This window comes from Centruroides sculpturatus, unplaced genomic scaffold, assembly GCF_000671375.1.
Source record: "Centruroides sculpturatus isolate CEXI.00-Female unplaced genomic scaffold, Cexi_2.0 scaffold206, whole genome shotgun sequence".
In the NCBI taxonomy this organism is placed as follows: domain Eukaryota; kingdom Metazoa; phylum Arthropoda; class Arachnida; order Scorpiones; family Buthidae; genus Centruroides; species Centruroides sculpturatus.
This window is the reverse complement of record NW_019384442.1, coordinates 759,224-781,568: the sequence shown is the minus strand read 5'-3', so window position 1 is coordinate 781,568 and position 22,345 is coordinate 759,224. Positions and strand designations below refer to the sequence as shown.

At 31.1% G+C, this 22,345-nt stretch overlaps 2 protein-coding genes across 3 annotated transcripts in view; one reads left to right on the top strand and one right to left on the bottom strand.

Annotated features, from left to right (window-relative positions):
• The window catches only part of LOC111620191 (alpha-mannosidase 2x-like), a 41,159-nt gene extending 26,385 nt beyond the window's left edge, over positions 1-14,774 (top strand). For both annotated transcript variants that reach the window (XM_023362089.1, XM_023362090.1), the window contains exons 13-22: positions 5,650-5,812; positions 7,101-7,225; positions 7,309-7,405; positions 7,486-7,611; positions 13,149-13,260; positions 13,441-13,577; positions 13,669-13,810; positions 13,885-14,030; positions 14,107-14,427; positions 14,504-14,774. In XM_023362089.1, the coding sequence (XP_023217857.1) occupies positions 5,650-5,812; positions 7,101-7,225; positions 7,309-7,405; positions 7,486-7,611; positions 13,149-13,260; positions 13,441-13,577; positions 13,669-13,810; positions 13,885-14,030; positions 14,107-14,427; positions 14,504-14,656 (1,522 nt within the window). In that variant the 3' untranslated portion in view covers positions 14,657-14,774. The remainder of the gene's footprint in view (positions 1-5,649; positions 5,813-7,100; positions 7,226-7,308; positions 7,406-7,485; positions 7,612-13,148; positions 13,261-13,440; positions 13,578-13,668; positions 13,811-13,884; positions 14,031-14,106; positions 14,428-14,503) is intronic.
• A 2,482-nt stretch (positions 14,775-17,256) lies between these two features.
• The window catches only part of LOC111620192 (39S ribosomal protein L9, mitochondrial-like), a 21,505-nt gene continuing 16,416 nt past the window's right edge, over positions 17,257-22,345 (bottom strand). Inside the window, exons 7-8 of the mRNA XM_023362091.1 lie at positions 20,870-20,968; positions 17,257-17,532 (exon numbers count right to left, since the gene is read on the bottom strand). Coding sequence (XP_023217859.1) covers positions 17,359-17,532; positions 20,870-20,968 — 273 coding nt within the window. The 3' untranslated portion in view covers positions 17,257-17,358. The remainder of the gene's footprint in view (positions 17,533-20,869; positions 20,969-22,345) is intronic.

The following is a 22,345-nucleotide window of genomic DNA, read 5'->3' as shown; positions in this document are numbered from 1 at the left end:
GTAAACGTACTCCCCTTTGTGCCATCTGTAGGGAGGTGGACGGTCCCAACCACTATCTTTACAGATGCGTGTGCCTTGAAAGGGAACGTCTCAAAATTGAACTAATTGCACAGAAATTAAACATCTCCTGGCCGTGTCAGCAACATGATCTCCTTAAACACAAGGATCTTTATACAGCTTTTCGTAACCTAGTGCTTGTTTATGAGCAAGTGGCACCCATCACCATGCATGAGTAGTTCCTCACCAGGCTTCGTTCTTTTCATTACCTCCGCCACTGCTACGGGCATCTGTAAATACTGTACATATGCCACCTAACTGCTACTGTTCTCAAAGTTATAATGTAATGGCTCGTATTACTTCTCTTATGTATTGTATTCTATACTCAAATTGTATTTTACACACTATTATAATGCATCATTACCTTATTTGCTGTATTGTACTCAATTTTATGTATTTTATGTGCTTTTTCCTTCTACACTTATACACTTATGTTTTATTTTGCATTAACACTTGTAATATTGCATAGTGTCTGTACTTGTATAGCTTTCAAAATCCATCACTTTGTAATTTTGTATGTACCTTATACTGTTAACAAATTGTAATTAACTACATCATCATTGTATTTAACTACAACATCATTGCTATACCTGCATCACCATTGTATTTACTCTTGTATACTATTCCAACCTACTTCTTGATATCTCTGTAATTCCTGTATTGTAAACAAGTTAACAACTAGTGTATCTGGTTTTCATTCCCAGTAGTGTCATGCTGAGCCGGGCATGTACAAACTGTTGTATATAATAAAGATATTGACTGACTGACTGACTGCCTAGATGCCTTTTTCAAGTGGAGGAACAAGTGGTAGTCACTAGTCATAGATCAGGGCTATACGTAGGGTTGATCAAGTTTTTCCCAGCCATATGATGTGATAAGATTTTGAGTTTGTTGAGCCATGTGTGGATAGGCACTGTCATGAAGCAAAACAATCCCCTTATTGAGCTTGTTATGCCTTTTGTTTTGGATGATAAAATCGTAAAGCATCTGTTTTCTTGAACTTTTGCAACAATTTTCTGTACCAAGTATTCAGTAATGACAGAAAGTTGCCCACTATGCTCCTCGTTATGGACATTAGTACTGCTATCTTTAAATGCTCTAACCAATTTTCTTACCATTCCATTGCTCATAATGTTTTTTCCATATATCTCACTAATCTGCTGATGGATGTTAGCTGCTTTCATGACTTTTGCATTAAAAAACAAATCACCACATGTACTTCTCAATCAGTGGGATTTTCAAATGTCTGAGGCATTTTAAACACACATAAACAAATGTAAAATGAACAAATGCTTCCGTAATTGCGTCTGTAGTAAGATGTAAGTACTCGGCACACATTCGCATAACACCAACCGTAGAACTGCAGCAATCCTATTTTAAAATGGTACTTACTTAAATTAAAACATGCCTCATATATATCACTTCACTAATCAATAATGATAATAAAGTACTCCTTATGACGATTTTGTTTTTGTTTGTGGGAAATAATATTTGGCAATTTTTACTTATCAGTCTTTCCAATGGTATTGTTTTTTAAATTAAAACATTAAAACATAATTATTATTAGATTGAAAATGAAGTAGAAATTTAGGTAGAAACTACTATATAAAAAGAAGTAATGGTCTATATAGTTTAGAATATGATAGACTCATGGAGAATACATTAAAACTATTGTAACAATAGTTGAAAACAGAGATGGAAATAGTCATCTCATAGTGTCTATTAGGGTTTCTCAAATGGGATTCCAGGATCACGATTGTTTTTTTAACCTGGGAAATCCCACAAATTTCTTAAAAATTCACTTTTTTTCTTATTTTGTATTAACGTTGAGGAATTTTGCAAATAGAAAGCATAATTAACTCATTCACTGTCAGAGTACATTTGTATTTATTAATTTTAAACCTGCCTATTAGTTTTTTTTTTTAATTTTTGCTTGTTATGGCATGTCACAAATGGTCAATAATCTTATTTGTGGCAGGACTCTGAAAATTCTTTACTTGTCAGAACCTGTAATATATGGAATAATTGTGCTTACGCTGTCTTAATTTTTAACCATGCCCAGTAGCTTCGATAACTGTGTAATGCCATGTTGTGCAAATTGGGCAAGGATACAAATGAGTACAAAGTCTACAAGTATGAAGTTTTTCTTCATAAACCTGATTATTAAAGCCAAACGAATTGCCAAATTATCAAGCTATAAGCCTGATGCCGCTATTAAAGCAGCCGAGGTAGACAAATCAAGAATATTAGAGAGCAAAAGTAGTACTACAATCTCGAAAACGAACTTGAAATCTTCCAGGCTACAGGTGAAAAAACACAATATCTGTCTTCTCTTAAATGCATTAAACACAATTCTAATCACATCAATTGAATCGGAAAGGGCATTCTCGATAGCAAGAATTTTCTTTACTAAGAATTAGAGTGAGTGATCAGAGTATTGACCATCTTTGCTTTTTAAAATCTTATAAAAGTTTACAATATTTTGTATTATATTTTATTTAAAAAACGAAAATTACCTTCTAAGTTAGAAGTTTGATCTAAGTTCATTTTTTTTCATTTTTAACTCAATTCAAAGCATTTTGTTGTTGTTGTTGTATGCAGTTTCCAGCAAACTTTAATAAATTTTTTTCTATTTGTGAAAATTTCTACGTAATTCAAAGGTAATTTTTATTATATATCTCACACAGTATTATTAATATGATTTTGGAGGTTACAGAACTTTAAAATTATTTTTAAAAATGAAAAATAATTATATCATTTGATTTGAAGATATTTTGTATACCTTAAAAATAATTAATTCTATCCCAGGAAACAGTTCACTTTTATCCTGGAATCCCAGGACAAGCAAAAGACCGGGAAATGAGAAACCCTAGTAACTAAAATACTTGCCATATAATAGACACTAATTACAAACGTTAATAAAGACAAATATCAAAGTAAATTGTCATAAAATTGTCTTTTAAATATTATTTTATAAAGTAATTCAATAATAAAAAATCCATGAAATGTACAAAAATATCTGAAAGATTAAAAAAAAAATTTTTTATTCAAGTTTTTGGTGACTTCATTTATCAAATTTTATATAAATATTAAACAGATGACTTTAAAAAAATTATTGAAAACAAATTTCTCTAGTAGTTTATGAGAAGACTTGATATTTGTATGTGTGGTGCTTACAGAATTTTCAAAGAATGAAGTTAGTTAGAATGGAACAAAATCTATCTACTCATTAAGAGCCAAATTTGGCACGTTTTGCTCAAATTTGATTCATAACTTGATAATACAGCATTAACAAATGAAATAAATCAAGAGGAACACTTTAGTTTTTTATCTATATTTTATTAAAAATAAGTTAAAATTAAAAAAAAAAAGAGGCTAAAATGAATGGTGTTTTTATACATTCTTCTTACATTAGCTCAGAAATACACATAAAAACATTAACAATATTTTCATATTGACCATTGTATGTGGTGCGGCTAGAAAATAACAAGACTGTGATTGCCTGCATGTGGGCCTGAGTGAGTGAATGACCTTGAACAAGTTAGAACAAGCACAGTGAGTCTCAACTTGCTAATGCTATTAGATTGTTGAGTGCCTGCTGCAAGTGGACATATTGTTAGCGTGCATCAGAAAAATGGCCAGCTTGAAAAAGAAGCGGTGTATCAACCCTGAAATTTTTGGTGAAATTGAAAAAACTGCCACCGAATCTTTGCACCTGCTACATGAAGCATACAGAGACACGTGTTCGAATGGCACAGGAGATTTTCTGTGGGCCAAGAGGATGTGAAAGACAATGAACATTCTGGACGGCCCAGCACATCAAAAACTGAGAAAAAAATGCAAAAAGTGGAACAAATTGTGAACCAATACTACTAAGAAGTTCTGGAATCNTTGAGTTTAAATGAGCAGCGGACCTACTGAAAACCATTTATTATTTAACGGCTATAAAAATTATATTTATATTAATGATGTCTCCAAAGTTCAACATAGTTTTCGCAGAAAAATAATTTATCAGGAAGTACGCTAGTGCCATTCGATGCACTGTTCCACGACAAAAACAGGCTTAAGCGATGGCATCGTCGAACGGTGCACACTTGGTAAGTAATCCTACAATTTTTTGTTTATAGCATAGTTTATATGGATTATTCCCAAAAAATTATAATTGTTTTGGAAATGTTGAGTCGAATTAGTCTAGAATCGATTAATTTTATGGAAGAAAACCTTTCAAACAGCCGTAGTCCATAAACTGCATATGTGCTGGGCTGTGATTGGCTCATGTGTTTAAGGACTCGTAGAAAATGGATTTCATAAAAACCGGAACGTATCTACCATGTTATAGGGGGGTCAATATAAAACTATTGTGAAAGTCTACAAAACTTGGCATCATCATTATAATAATAATAATGAATCAAGTAAACAGCTAAAGTTGAAGTTACCAAAGTATTAAATTAGAATCACTTTTGACTTTGGTTTAGATCAGGCATGGCCAACATACAGCCCGTCTAATGAATTTATGTGGCCTGCGATTAATCTTTCAATATTAGCTGCTCAATGAAAAATTCTGACGCCTAAAATAAAAAAAAAAAAAGAAAGGTCAACAACTCACTGTATGTTTAGAGTTAACCCTCAATTACAAATCTCAAGTACAGCATAGAATGTTGATAAAGCATGATAATGTGAAAAATGTATCTGTAATCTCTATCTACAATTTAGTCTCTATGGGGTGACACCACAATGAGATCTCACATCTCAAAATCTTCCTAGGGCAGCCTCTGGTTCAGCCCATGAAAAAAGTTTTCTTTCCAATTCGGCCCAGGGCAAAAATTGTTGGCCACCCCTGGTTTAGATGATCTTCAGCCAAAAGACTATCATAAATGGGATAGAATTACTTTGAAATTTAAAAATATAATCATATTATCAAAGTTTTTCATTAAGTGTTAGTTAATGTAAAAATTTTGGTCTTTATCAAGTATCCAAGTTCTATAAAAGTTTCATAAATGTTTATTAACCATATGAANACATTTTAATGATTTTTAAGCTATTCTAGTGTTTCCTTTAGTTCTTTATGTGTAAATATTGTGTATGTATGTATGTATGTGTTTGTGACTTTCATGATGGTTTTATATACAGTAGATCCCCCTATAAAACGGGTTTATATAGTTTGGATTCCTATATAACAGTGAAAAAATTGCAATCATATTCGTATAAACACGCTAAAAGAGACTTGTATAATTCAGTAAAACGTCATCACCAACTCGTGTCGTGACAGGATAGATCAAATCTAGACCAATAGTGGATATTGCACAAACTGTTGAGTTTAAGTGAGCAGCGGACCTACTGAAAACCATTTATTATTTAACGGCTATAAAAATTATATTTATATTAATGATGTCTCCAAAGTTCAACATAGTTTTCGCAGAAAAATAATTTATCAGGAAGTACGCTAGTGCCATTCGATGCACTGTTCCACGACAAAAACAGGCTTAAGCGATGGCATCGTCGAACGGTGCAGACTTGGTAAGTAATCCTACNAATATAATTAAATTATAATATATTTTATTATGCAATTTCTTAATAATTTCTTTTATACAGCAAGTTAATCATTTATAATTCTCTTGGATATCTGAGAAAAGAAATAGTTATTGTTCATGTATCTACACCATTTGTAGAAGTTCTGGATTTTAAAGGAAGAAATGTGCCAAGTCAAGTTAGTCCTGTGTTTAAAGGAAAAATGTTTGTAGAAGAACAATTTGAGGTACTTTAATTAATAAAATCTTAATGATCGTTTAACTTTATGAATTGTCCAATAATTATTTTAACTACCGTATTTACTCGCATATAAGACGACCTCACATATAGGACTAGGTGTGACTTTAAAGATCAAAATAAAGAAAATTAGATTTATTAATACAATTCCAATTTTATTTTGTTTAATCACAAGTAAAATATCAAATGAACATAAATACACACATTGTCCTGCAAAAATTACTGGCATTTTAAACTTTAAGGAAAAATCTTGTAAAATTGACAACATAATTTGTTCATGTAAAGCTGGACAATCTGGAACCTTTTTTGTTTTTAATAATCTGTTTTCACGTGAGAATAGATTAAAACTTATTGATGAAACTCCCATGTGATTTTGAAATTTCAATCTGGAATTCAATTCAAAAGCTTTGCTTTTCCTATTGCTATCCATCTTTACTCCTGACAATATACAAGAATGATTCAAATGACCCAGATAAAATACTTATGTTTTTAAATACAAGGGAGTAAGTATCCAGTAAAAAATACGAATACATGGTTCACAAAAATTATTTGCAAAAATGCAAAGAATCTTTCGCTTGCACATATAGGATGACTTAGGAATTTGAAGCTGTGATAAATGAATAAAAACCTCATCTTATATGCGAGTAAATACGGTAAGTCACTTTAATTTCTGTTTGATAAATTAACAATTTTTCATTAAATAATCTGTATAACATACTTTATTACAAAATTCAAACTATGTTATAATTATGCTTATGATTAAATTGTACTTAATATTTTTCTGAGATAAAAATTTAGTAAATCCTTATTTTTCATCCTCAGTCAGAATAGTCTCCATTGAGAACACATTTTCAGTCATTCTTTTTATCATATGACATTATTACTAACAGTCTCATAATTTATTTGTCATTTAACAAAGAAATATTTGATTTTGTGTTAAACTATAATTTTTATATTGTACAAAAAATTTAATTAATAGTAAATTTAATTTCTAAAAATTTTCTTTCAGATATTAAAAATATTATTCATCACACAAAAAACCTTTGTAACTCCAGTGATAAGTGTTTACAAAACAGTGAACGTTTTCGATCCCATCTATAACCTGATGGAGTTGAAAACATTCACTGTTTTGTAAACATGTATTGCTGGAGTTACAAAGGTTTTTTTGTGCGATGAATTATATTTCCTCCAGTATTTGTTAAGAGGTTCATTTGTTATAAAAATATTATATAATTTTACCTGAATAGTTTTCAAATAATAAAATATTTTTATTACAGTTATGTTTTTTGGCTGAAATTCATGGTTTGAGTTTGCAACAATATACAATTCATCTAGTTAAAGGGCATAGGAATGCAAAAGCATCAATTACATTATTTAATTTTGATTCAGTTCCAGAATCTTTGTGAGTATTTTTTCATAAAATTATTTTTAAAAATGTTTTCTAAATTTCCATAGGAAACTTGATCATAGAAATTAATATTTCAGAGTTTTTCCAATTTCAATGGAAGATGCCGCTGAAAAATTTTCTATTCAATCTCATTTTGCAACAGCTTTCTTTTCAGGTGAAGATGGTATGCTACAGGTATAACAACAGATTTAAAACATTTTTTTATTTTATTTATTCTATGCAAATGTTAATATAAATATATTTTTTGATGGTAGCATTTAATACTAAAACAAGATAAAACAGAAATTGATATGAAAATTAAATTTCTTATGTATGGAACTAGGAAAAAAGGAAGAGATCGAAGTGGAGCTTATTTATTTTTACCTGATACTCATGCTCAGGTATTTATAAATTATTATTATTATTTCTATTTATTTTTATTTGTTTCAACATTACAAATAATTTATAGCTTATAATTAACTTTTTCTACAATATAAGCTAGAATTTTTTCATTTAATATAGAATTAAAAAGTTGTCACAAAAATAATTGACATATCTTAATTTATTGTATAAAATTACATATGACAAGTAGAAAATAAATGAAAATATTTTAAGCAGATGATATAGTTTTTAAGTATACATGCATATTTTTTAGAGTCAAAAATTACTGTAAAGCTTGGTTTATACAGATATTTGCTAGTTGGAAGCAGAAGTTTTTTCCATGGTGAATTTGGTTCTCAATAGTATTTCATGAGATGAGAACTGTGAAAAGTGTGGTCAATCAATTGCAAGTGAAGGTAAATGTCATTCTAATAAGATGGCTTCATTTGTTTATTAAAAATAAAGGAAAAAACAAAAATGGAGCATTGTTTATTTCAGTAAAAAAGTTTTCCTCCTCATAGACTGCATGTGCTATCTTCATTGCTGTCATCTTGGATTTTCTTTTTATGCCAACTTGGCTAGTGAAAAAGTTTAATACATTGTACTGCCAGCACAATTCACTAAACAGAAACATTCCTCAGAAACAATGTCACTAATGACACAAAATCTGCTTCACTTTTTGCATTTTGCTGGAAAATCCACTCACTGTGAATGAATCTTAACATCTTAATATTACAAGGCATGTTTTTTAAGTAAGTACCGTTTTGATATTAAAAAAACACAACTGCATTTTTTAAAAATAATTTTATTCTTACATGAAAGCCTGTACTTTAATTTACTTTTCAACATAATTTCCTCCAATATGAAGGCACTTTTCATATCGTACAACTAGCTTCTGAATTCCATCCTCATAGACATCTGCCTCCTGATTTTCCAACCACTGCAGCATGGGGTTTTGACATTATCTGACTGCCTAGATAACAACCACAGTAACCTAACTTACCAATCCATACCTAATATCAACGAGCACCACTGCCATACCTGGATTAATATCAATTCTCTTCTTACTCAGTTTATTACTGGCCACGGGAGATTTTCCAGTTATCTCCATCGCTTTACGAGTAAACGTACTCCCCTTTGTGCCATCTGTAGGGAGGTGGACGGTCCCAACCACTATCTTTACAGATGCGTGTGCCTTGAAAGGGAACGTCTCAAAATTGAACTAATTGCACAGAAATTAAACATCTCCTGGCCGTGTCAGCAACATGATCTCCTTAAACACAAGGATCTTTATACAGCTTTTCGTAACCTAGTGCTTGTTTATGAGCAAGTGGCACCCATCACCATGCATGAGTAGTTCCTCACCAGGCTTCGTTCTTTTCATTACCTCCGCCACTGCTACGGGCATCTGTAAATACTGTACATATGCCACCTAACTGCTACTGTTCTCAAAGTTATAATGTAATGGCTCGTATTACTTCTCTTATGTATTGTATTCTATACTCAAATTGTATTTTACACACTATTATAATGCATCATTACCTTATTTGCTGTATTGTACTCAATTTTATGTATTTTATGTGCTTTTTCCTTCTACACTTATACACTTATGTTTTATTTTGCATTAACACTTGTAATATTGCATAGTGTCTGTACTTGTATAGCTTTCAAAATCCATCACTTTGTAATTTTGTATGTACCTTATACTGTTAACAAATTGTAATTAACTACATCATCATTGTATTTAACTACAACATCATTGCTATACCTGCATCACCATTGTATTTACTCTTGTATACTATTCCAACCTACTTCTTGATATCTCTGTAATTCCTGTATTGTAAACAAGTTAACAACTAGTGTATCTGGTTTTCATTCCCAGTAGTGTCATGCTGAGCCGGGCATGTACAAACTGTTGTATATAATAAAGATATTGACTGACTGACTGACTGCCTAGATGCCTTTTTCAAGTGGAGGAACAAGTGGTAGTCACTAGTCATAGATCAGGGCTATACGTAGGGTTGATCAAGTTTTTCCCAGCCATATGATGTGATAAGATTTTGAGTTTGTTGAGCCATGTGTGGATAGGCACTGTCATGAAGCAAAACAATCCCCTTATTGAGCTTGTTATGCCTTTTGTTTTGGATGATAAAATCGTAAAGCATCTGTTTTCTTGAACTTTTGCAACAATTTTCTGTACCAAGTATTCAGTAATGACAGAAAGTTGCCCACTATGCTCCTCGTTATGGACATTAGTACTGCTATCTTTAAATGCTCTAACCAATTTTCTTACCATTCCATTGCTCATAATGTTTTTTCCATATATCTCACTAATCTGCTGATGGATGTTAGCTGCTTTCATGACTTTTGCATTAAAAAACAAATCACCACATGTACTTCTCAATCAGTGGGATTTTCAAATGTCTGAGGCATTTTAAACACACATAAACAAACGTAAAATGAACAAATGCTTCCGTAATTGCGTCTGTAGTAAGATGTAAGTACTCGGCACACATTCGCATAACACCAACCGTAGAACTGCAGCAATCCTATTTTAAAATGGTACTTACTTAAATTAAAACATGCCTCATATATATCACTTCACTAATCAATAATGATAATAAAGTACTCCTTATGACGATTTTGTTTTTGTTTGTGGGAAATAATATTTGGCAATTTTTACTTATCAGTCTTTCCAATGGTATTGTTTTTTAAATTAAAACATTAAAACATAATTATTATTAGATTGAAAATGAAGTAGAAATTTAGGTAGAAACTACTATATAAAAAGAAGTAATGGTCTATATAGTTTAGAATATGATAGACTCATGGAGAATACATTAAAACTATTGTAACAATAGTTGAAAACAGAGATGGAAATAGTCATCTCATAGTGTCTATTAGGGTTTCTCAAATGGGATTCCAGGATCACGATTGTTTTTTTAACCTGGGAAATCCCACAAATTTCTTAAAAATTCACTTTTTTTCTTATTTTGTATTAACGTTGAGGAATTTTGCAAATAGAAAGCATAATTAACTCATTCACTGTCAGAGTACATTTGTATTTATTAATTTTAAACCTGCCTATTAGTTTTTTTTTTTAATTTTTGCTTGTTATGGCATGTCACAAATGGTCAATAATCTTATTTGTGGCAGGACTCTGAAAATTCTTTACTTGTCAGAACCTGTAATATATGGAATAATTGTGCTTACGCTGTCTTAATTTTTAACCATGCCCAGTAGCTTCGATAACTGTGTAATGCCATGTTGTGCAAATTGGGCAAGGATACAAATGAGTACAAAGTCTACAAGTATGAAGTTTTTCTTCATAAACCTGATTATTAAAGCCAAACGAATTGCCAAATTATCAAGCTATAAGCCTGATGCCGCTATTAAAGCAGCCGAGGTAGACAAATCAAGAATATTAGAGAGCAAAAGTAGTACTACAATCTCGAAAACGAACTTGAAATCTTCCAGGCTACAGGTGAAAAAACACAATATCTGTCTTCTCTTAAATGCATTAAACACAATTCTAATCACATCAATTGAATCGGAAAGGGCATTCTCGATAGCAAGAATTTTCTTTACTAAGAATTAGAGTGAGTGATCAGAGTATTGACCATCTTTGCTTTTTAAAATCTTATAAAAGTTTACAATATTTTGTATTATATTTTATTTAAAAAACGAAAATTACCTTCTAAGTTAGAAGTTTGATCTAAGTTCATTTTTTTTCATTTTTAACTCAATTCAAAGCATTTTGTTGTTGTTGTTGTATGCAGTTTCCAGCAAACTTTAATAAATTTTTTTCTATTTGTGAAAATTTCTACGTAATTCAAAGGTAATTTTTATTATATATCTCACACAGTATTATTAATATGATTTTGGAGGTTACAGAACTTTAAAATTATTTTTAAAAATGAAAAATAATTATATCATTTGATTTGAAGATATTTTGTATACCTTAAAAATAATTAATTCTATCCCAGGAAACAGTTCACTTTTATCCTGGAATCCCAGGACAAGCAAAAGACCGGGAAATGAGAAACCCTAGTAACTAAAATACTTGCCATATAATAGACACTAATTACAAACGTTAATAAAGACAAATATCAAAGTAAATTGTCATAAAATTGTCTTTTAAATATTATTTTATAAAGTAATTCAATAATAAAAAATCCATGAAATGTACAAAAATATCTGAAAGATTAAAAAAAAAATTTTTTATTCAAGTTTTTGGTGACTTCATTTATCAAATTTTATATAAATATTAAACAGATGACTTTAAAAAAATTATTGAAAACAAATTTCTCTAGTAGTTTATGAGAAGACTTGATATTTGTATGTGTGGTGCTTACAGAATTTTCAAAGAATGAAGTTAGTTAGAATGGAACAAAATCTATCTACTCATTAAGAGCCAAATTTGGCACGTTTTGCTCAAATTTGATTCTTAACTTGATAATACAGCATTAACAAATGAAATAAATCAAGAGGAACACTTTAGTTTTTTATCTATATTTTATTAAAAATAAGTTAAAATTAAAAAAAAAAAGAGGCTAAAATGAATGGTGTTTTTATACATTCTTCTTACATTAGCTCTGAAATACACATAAAAACATTAACAATATTTTCATATTGATCATTGTATGTGGTGTGGCTAGAAAATAACAAGACTGTGATCGCTTGCATGTGGGCCTGAGTGAGTGAACGACCGAGAACAAGTTAGAACAAGCACAGTGAGTCTCAACTTGCTAATGGTTTTAGATTGTTGAGTGCCTGCTGCAAGTGGACATATTGTTAGTGTGTATCAGAAAAATGGCCAGCTTGAAAAAGAAGCAGTGTATCAACCCTGAAATTTTTGGTGAAATTGAAAAAACTGCCACCGAATCTTTGCACCTGCTACATGAAGCATACAGAGACGTGTTCGAATGGCACAGGAGATTTTCTGTGGGCCAAGAGGATGTGAAAGACGATGAACATTCTGGACGGCCCAGCACATCAAAAACTGAGAAAAAAATGCAAAAAGTGGAACAAATTGTGAACCAATACTACTAAGAAGTTCTGGAATCTTTGTGAGAAAGGGTCTGAAGAAAATGGCAACAGTTTCATCTCCATGAGGACAACGCATAAGCCCATTCTGCAGTTTTTGGCCAAAGGAGTCACACTACTTGAACACCTATTGTACTTGCCAGACCTAGCTTCATGTGATTTTTACCTTCTCCCTAAAGTCAAGTCTGCTCTGAAGGAACTCTGAAGTCTGTCCCTTCAGCGCAGACTTAATACGGTTTCCTGAATCGAAACATGAAATTTTATATTTTATTTACTGAATCATAAAAAGTATACATATGTTTTTGTCCTTTCATATTTGTAAAAGATTCCATTGAATTTTAAATTTTTATTTCATTAAACATTTCTGATAATTCTAATTTTTTATGGTCCTTTTGAATTAAAACTAGAGTTTATTGTATCTATATATAAATAAATTTTTACAATTTTATAAAATTTATGAATGCAATATTTTATATTTGTTAATAAAATTATAATTGTTTTGTTCTGTTAGATATTAAAATATAGTCAACCTTGCATAAGGGTTTTAGAAGGACCTCTGTATTCTGAAGTAACTGTTTTCATTCCAAATGTTGAACATCATGTCAAATTAAAAAGTTCACCAGGTATACAATTATCCAACATGTTCATAGTTAATTTTAAAGCAATTTTTAGTAGCATTATTTTTTGTCATTAACACAATAGTAAATTAGAGTTTGTTTTAAAATAAAATTTTAAAATGTTTTCTATTGATATAATTGTAATTATAGTAATTTATTTTATATATTTTTACATATTGTTAACAGGAGCAGATGGAAATGGAATTGATATATACAATATTGTTGATATATCACAAGAAACTAACAAAGAAATAATTATGAGGATCCATACAAATATTGTTAATAATAATAGTGAGTTTTATACTGATCTGAATGGATTTCAGGTAATATATTTCTATATAATGAAATTAAAAAATTAATAATAATAATAGTAATAATAAACAAACAAGTCTTAAATTCTATTATTATTATTAGATGATGAAACGACAAACCTTTGAAAAACTGCCACTCCAGGCAAATGTGTATCCAATGTCAACAGTTGCTTACTTCCAAGATAACACTACTCGTTTCTCTCTTTTGACAGCTCAACCATTGGGTGTTGCTTGTTTAAAACCAGGTTTGATAATAAATTTTTTTTTCTTAAATTTATAACCATTAAATAATTTAAATAATGATTTAAAAATTAATTAGGTTGGATTGAAGTGTTTTTAGATCGCCGACTAAATCAAGATGATAACAGGGGACTGCAGCAGGGTGTTACAGACAACAAACGTACTCCAAGTAGTTTCAGAATATTAATAGAAAAGAAAATTGGTTCATATTCTTTTCATAATAAAGTATGAAAATATTTCTTTCTTTAAAAATAAAATAATTTTACTTTTAATCTAAACTTTATAATTATCTATTTTCTAGAAATCGGAGAAGGTTTTAAGTTATCCATCTCTGTTTGCTCACCATGCTTTATTATCATTATTACATCCAATGTTTATTATGCTAATGAGACCTAGCCAGGGTCTAACAGGACAAAATAAAGACAATATGAAGTTGAAATTTAGACCTCTAGGAACTTCTTTGCCATGTGATGTTCATCTCCTTAATTTAAGAGTGTTAGCTAGCCCCACATCAAATTCTGTTATCATTCCATCTAATTCTACTGGCATGTTTTTGCATCGTCTGGGATTTGAATGTGGATATAAAACATATGGACTAAACTGTACTGTAGAAAATGGAAAAGTAAGATTTATAAAATATTTTAGATATTTTGAATTTTAAATGTCTTGATCAAGCAAAATATTTTATATATTTTTAGATTTCCCTCGATCAGTTTTTTCCATATGACTTTGGACCGTTGGTCGAGGAAACATCCCTCTCATTCATAAATCAGAAGGCTGTTTTTAGCAAGAGTTCAGCACTCTATTTACCTCCAATGGAAATAATGGCATATAAGTTATATCATAGATGATATTGCTTATAACAAATTGGTGCATTTATACATGGTAATTTTCCTGTAACAGGAATTGAAAAACTATAATTATATAGTATAAGGATACTATAATATTTATTTATTTAATGTATATAATTCAAACAGTATTCACTTTTTAATTTATGAACATTTGTAAATAATTGTAAATATATTCTGTTTAATACATGCAATATAATATGGTAAAAACCATGTTTTGAGATATTTAAATAGGTTTTATTCATTTTTATGTTAAAGGATTCTTTTTAAATTTTAAGATAATTTCTAAAATATTCAACAATTAAAGCATAATAAAAATATATATAAATCAACCTGTTGCTTTTTAATCATACACAACAAAATATAACAATTTGATGAAATTCCAATTACCAAAACACCATTTTGCTTTTTCCTTCACACTTGAGACACAACTCATGATAAAACACAATGAAGTTAAAATGAAAAAAAAAAGATAATGCTGGCACCATGTGATTAGTGAAAAGTTGTATAGGAATGTGTTTCTTATTTACTGAATGTATAAAATATTCTCTACAGTATGTATTGTAATAAAATGCACTTAGATTTGCAGTTTGTACGGAATGTCTATCATGTGTGTTCTAGTGTATTTGTATTGACCATCGAGTTCAGTTTAAATCTGGTATTATCTAAAATAGTAATATGAGGGGTGTTCAAACTTCCCAGAAAGTGTAAATACAAAGAGAAAAAAATAGGTTATGCTTAGAAAAAAAGTTTATGCTTGCATCAATTAATTATAAATATAGAATTGTTTATGAATAATAACCACTTTTAGGGAACTTTTTTTTGAATGCCCCACTTATTTTATGAAAGTCTCTCAGCTGCTTATAGCATATTGAAATGGACTCTGTCACTGTCTAATACTGGGGAGTCCATTCACTGCCTAATGACTGGGAGTTTCCACTCTCGACTAACAAGTGGAAACTGTGCCAAGAGAATCCTTCAAAACTGTTGGCATTGATCATCTGAGATGCTTTTCCCTGCATTGTGATGCAGCAACAAATGGATTATCACCACCATCAACTACTTGAGCTATGTAGTAACCCAAGTTATATCTAACTGTATAGTCATTGACATTATCGACTTCCTGTACATGGTGTACCAAGAAAATTAATTGCTGACCAAGGCTGTCCTTTCCTCTCTCTGATATGGGCATCAGCCTTAGTGAACAATTCAAACACGCTTGACCTGTATATTGATGTTAATCATCGCAATGTAATCAAGTAATTCTTTTCATCACATTTGCATACAGCAACTTGAAGCAAGAGATAACTGGATATTTACCATTCTTCCTTCTCTAAAGCCAATATGCTGTAACCTCTGCAGACACCATCACCTATTCTAGGGACAATTAGTTACTATGCTTCATTGAGCTACATCTGTCTAGAAATGCATACATGCAGTTTGAAACCCAAAATGCTGTTGAGAGTGACTCCAGTGGAGGTAATTAGTGTTGCCAATCTGAGTCATTATTTGCTTAGAATGATGCACAAGTGCAAGATAGTTATTCTCATTGGAAATACTACATTATAAGGTACTTACCTAATTTGAGATACTTACCTAATCTTATTATAAGGTTAGGTAAGTATTTCAAATTTTGAGCAGTTAGGCCAGGATTCCACTAGCGTAAAAACTTTTAATCACGTGACTTATTTGCGTTTGCATCTGGATTTCAGTGGAGGTCCAGCTAATGAAGTTTTTATGGTGACAGTGCTGCCCCAAGTGTCGAATGTAAATACTTTGCACATGAATTGGTGGAAATGAAAGCATCATAGCTTGATTGTTCATAATTGTCTGAGTTCATAAAATGTTTTAGTTCTTATAGTTGGGATGTGTCTTGTCATATAAACAAGGATATTTTCGATAAATTTTTCTAAATCTATTCGAGGTCTTTTTGAAGTAGCCATGATAGAACATACACAAAAGCTTGTTTCCCGCAATTTTCGCACAATGTCATGATGACATAGTTCCACTGACTTATGATTGGTTGAAGGTACCATTTTACGGCCTTATTCGCATCAAAAGTTGAACACTGCTCAACTTGCTTTTACGCTGGTTTTACAACCTGCTCAGACGTAAAATATCCTGGTCATGTGATTAAGTTTTTATGCTAGTGGAGTCGCGGCCTCAGTTCATAATTCACTTCAAGAAGGTTCCATTATCAACCTGAGATATATGGAAACAATATCATGTCCTGTTGAGGTGTAGGAGAACAAAGATATGGCACATCAGATTGTGGCTTTGTTGTTGACATTTCAATGGGAGATTCATCTTTCCCATACAGCCCAGATATAGCCTCTGCTACCTTCAAATGTCAGAGAAAGTGATCACACACAAAGTTGCCATTTTGCCACTGATGAAGTATAAGTTTTCATTGCTGGGTGGCTGCAGCAATAAAGACAGGAATTTTTGAGGCTAGGATAAGCTAAAAGCTTGTTAATGTGAAAAATGCCTAAATAAATTTGCCATTTCTCAGCAAAATCACAATCACTTCCATATGAAAATATATAGGGTTTATTTCTGCAATAAAAATGTGGTTTTCGCTTTGTAAAATTAATTTTTGATCACTTCATATACAAGAATTAATATTGCAAATTTTTCACTGGCATTCTCTGTTTTAATCTTTATTAATAAAAGTTTATACAAATAATTTTACTACATAACCTAATTTATAATTCATGCGGTTCTGGAGGACCCATACTGGATAAAAGTTGTTCTTGTTCTTTCAACAGCGGAATACCAGGTTCTGTGTACCATTCAGGTGTAATTTCGGTCATCAGTTTTGGGTTGGCACTCCAGTGTCGGATGCGACACCGAACTGGAAATCTTCTCATCCCATTAATCTGCAATTAAGTAATTTTAAATCATATCATATATTAAATACTTTTGGTACTTGAAAATATAAAAACTAATCATTAAAATTAATTTACATTTTAAAAAAATATGATAATTTATTTATGATGATGATAAATCCAACTTTATAACTTTAGTAGAGATTAGATTCGAGTATGCTAAACAAACCTGTTGTCATATCTTATTTGCAAAATATGATGGGGTTACTCTTTTGGCATACAATTTATAATGGGATTCATATCTTAAAATTTATCCTATTCATTCAAATAATACACTATGTCAACAAAAGTATTGGGACACTCAATCTGTTGCTACAGGCAAAATGATATTTGTAAATGGATCCAGGGAACTTCAAGCAGTACGTATAAAGAGTATCAGACAGATATTTCCTGGCATAGCTACCATCAAGCTATGGCAAAGATATATGGCATAAGAGTTGAGAGACTTTCAATGGGGATGGTGTTGGGATACCATTTGAGCAAACAATCAGTATGGAGTATTGCAGAACTTTCAGGCCTGCCAAAATGTGGCATGTTTCTGCAGGGAAAGACTAGGCCTTTGATTACAGTCCACCTTCAGGTCTGTAGGTACAGGGACATTAATTGCCATGTGATGGTATTTTGGCACAATTCTATGCCTGTACTAGCATAACCAAACACCACACTATACAACGTGCAGTGTTTCAATGTAATCAGGAGCAGAACATTCTCAAACTTGATTGGCTAATCCAAAGTCCATCTCTTAATCCTGTTGATCCTCTCTATAGATATGGTGTTACAATTTGATCCACATGGTCCACCATAACACTATATACAGATCTCCTCAAGGAATGGAGAACATCCCTCCACCTGTCTGTTGGAATTTGGTCAAAAGAATGTATAGGAAAGTTGCTGTAGTGATTCGTGTCAAAAATGGTCCAACACCATATTTAAAAACATTGCTAAAAGCTACTTTTGTCATCACCTGTGTGTATTCTAATTCTTATGTCAACATACTGTATTTTATTTCATTCAAGATCTTATCCAATACTTAAATCATGTTCTTTACAAGTCATTTTTGGCAATAATACAAAACATTTTAGACATTCCAAATAAGAATTCCTAATTCTATACCAATTGCTACCAAGTTGAGATAACCTAAATTATATATATAAAATTGATTGTAGACTGATAAATTTCCACTGTTGTTCATATGTCCTTTAATCTCAAGAATGGAATTAATTAAATAGATGAAAGCCAAGATGAGATATGGGAAGCTTAGGGGCAGGAAGCCCTGATTAACTGTATATGTATGTCTCTGATGCAAACTGGAAGTCATGTTATTCCAATTCAAATTTTTCCCCAAAAGGAGTTAGTTAGATGACTGGCATGACACTATTGCTAACAGGAAAAGTATGATGTACAGGGCAAGACACTACTAATTGAGGTAGAGAGCATATAATTTAAATAATATACTCAAAAAATATTAAAAATTGCAGCCCAGCATTGTGACAATGTCACAATAAATAATTATTACTCATTATAATTAACTAGTCATACAAAATGAAACACAGACATACTGAATAATAATTTTTTGTTATTTTGCATTTTTTCTATGGTAAACTGAAATAAAAGGAAAACAGATTGATATTTATATTAAAACACGAAAAAATAATAAACAAACTTATTTCAAATATTCACTTACTGTCCCTCTTGAGCCTGCATCAACTGTGAAACTCATTAACTTTGATGTTTTAATAAAAAATTTCTCCTCAGTTGATTACACTGGGGAACAAAATGAAAGCTTTTTTTTTTTTGTCACACAAATGAAAATACCTGATCCTAATAGAATTTTTTATGTTGTTTTCAAATATATAAACAATTTTTCTCCATCACGTCTGGTTTTTTTTTTGTGATAGCCAGTTTAAAAGTAAAATTTATTTATTTATCTTGTCTAAAATGGCAAGATGTGGAGCTGCTTTTCAGTGTCCAACAGTAATCAGCAAGTATTCTTGAATTCCACTTCTGATACCTCTATTCCATGATAGAGATGTCGTAATGGAAATGCTCCCTGTGTTCATCACTGACAGCACCAAGATTGTCGGGCAAGAAATCAGGTGGGAATCCAAGAAATGCATTCTGAGGGACATATTACATCCCATATTTTTGTAAGATTGTAAGAGCTCATTCACAATTTTGCAGTTATTTGGAGCTTTGTAATCATCCAAGAAATTTTGTGTAACATCTTTGAATGATTTCCATGCTGACTTTTCAACTGTGCTTAACAAGCCTTCAAATTTATCATCTTTAATTAAAGTTCTTATTTGTGGGCCCATGAAAACTCCAGTTTTGATTTAGCATCACTATATGAGCAAATTTTTCCTTCAAATAATAAAATCCAGCATTGTTTACACTCATTGCCTTGACAAAGTTTTTGAAAAGTCCTAACTTTATATGAAGTGGAGGTAGAAGAATCATGTCAGCATTGAATAATGGGGCATGAACAATATTTTTCTGGTCAGGAATAAACATTTCATGCTTTGGCCATTCCTTCTTGATGTAATAATTTTTCTTGTCTCTGCTGTTCCACAAAAAACAACAAAATTTAGTATAGCCAAGCTGCAAACCAGTTAATAATGCAATGACTTTTAAATCACAACATATGATCCAACTGTACTTGTGATAATGAATTTTTTCAAGTAAGAGTTTCATATTTTCATTTTAGTCCAATAAGCTAATCACACAGAAGGAAATTTGTTTCCATTGTGTAATCTGTCTTAAGACAGCCTTAAGACTAATCTTAGACGAATCAATGATAAGTCTTCATTCCGTGATATTATATTTATGATCACATGCATCCATTACAGCACTAATATTGCAATAAATTAAATCACTTTCTTCAGAATAGTCTTGAAAATCTTGACAATTATGAAAGAAACACACCTTAGTTGTCTGATGAAGTAAATTCTGACCTTTCAGTCAAGAAGCTAAAAGTTCAGCCTGTTTTTAGATGCGTTCAGATCCCTAACAAGATCATTTAGCTCACCTTGAGTTAATAAATGAGGTTCACAAGTAGAGGTACTAGCTATGGTCGCTAAGTGGTTAATGCTAAAAAGTTATAATTATTTTTGTACTTTTTACTCATCTATTTAGATAAATGAAATGAATGCAAATAAGTAAAACATTTTCAACTACCATCATTGTCAATGTGGATATCAAATTCAAAAAATAAATTAAAATGTCTTTTTTATAACTTTTAAAATATCAGTTTATAAATTTTTCCTAAATTTGAAACTTCTATATATTTTGTTAGAAATGGGATACAAATAAGAAATAAAGCTAAATTTACCGTAACATATACAGCAAATTCTTTATTTTCCTTTTCTGAATCAGGCCCTGTAATGGCTGTCTTTGGTAGCTCGATTGTATGTTCAGGAACAACAAATCCCTAAATAAAAATTTTATTAAAAATTATAAGAAAATAATATTTATAAAATTATTCAAAAAATGGAAATTATTGAAAATTATAGTAATTTTTTTTTTCATTTTTTGATTATTTTTACCTTGTGGACACTAAAAGGGCTTTTTAAATCATATCCATTATGGATTTGGCAAGCCCCACCTACAATGGTGTGACTGAGTATTGAGAAATGGGGAATATCCAGGAAAAACTTCCCCAAAAAATTTCTGGGATTTTTTGACTGTACAGATTCAATTCGAAGTTCCAACAATGACAGATAGGCAGACATCTTAACTATCTCAGTCATCTGGTTATCAGTTATATTATTAAGCATAAGTAAAATTTGCATAGATTTCAAACNAAATCAAGAGGAACACTTTAGTTTTTTATCTATATTTTATTAAAAATAAGTTAAAATTAAAAAAAAAAAGAGGCTAAAATGAATGGTGTTTTTATACATTCTTCTTACATTAGCTCTGAAATACACATAAAAACATTAACAATATTTTCATATTGATCATTGTATGTGGTGTGGCTAGAAAATAACAAGACTGTGATCGCTTGCATGTGGGCCTGAGTGAGTGAACGACCGAGAACAAGTTAGAACAAGCACAGTGAGTCTCAACTTGCTAATGGTTTTAGATTGTTGAGTGCCTGCTGCAAGTGGACATATTGTTAGTGTGTATCAGAAAAATGGCCAGCTTGAAAAAGAAGCAGTGTATCAACCCTGAAATTTTTGGTGAAATTGAAAAAACTGCCACCGAATCTTTGCACCTGCTACATGAAGCATACAGAGACGTGTTCGAATGGCACAGGAGATTTTCTGTGGGCCAAGAGGATGTGAAAGACGATGAACATTCTGGACGGCCCAGCACATCAAAAACTGAGAAAAAAATGCAAAAAGTGGAACAAATTGTGAACCAATACTACTAAGAAGTTCTGGAATCTTTGTGAGAAAGGGTCTGAAGAAAATGGCAACAGTTTCATCTCCATGAGGACAACGCATAAGCCCATTCTGCAGTTTTTGGCCAAAGGAGTCACACTACTTGAACACCTATTGTACTTGCCAGACCTAGCTTCATGTGATTTTTACCTTCTCCCTAAAGTCAAGTCTGCTCTGAAGGAACTCTGAAGTCTGTCCCTTCAGCGCAGACTTAATACGGTTTCCTGAATCGAAACATGAAATTTTATATTTTATTTACTGAATCATAAAAAGTATACATATGTTTTTGTCCTTTCATATTTGTAAAAGATTCCATTGAATTTTAAATTTTTATTTCATTAAACATTTCTGATAATTCTAATTTTTTATGGTCCTTTTGAATTAAAACTAGAGTTTATTGTATCTATATAAAACAGGCTTAA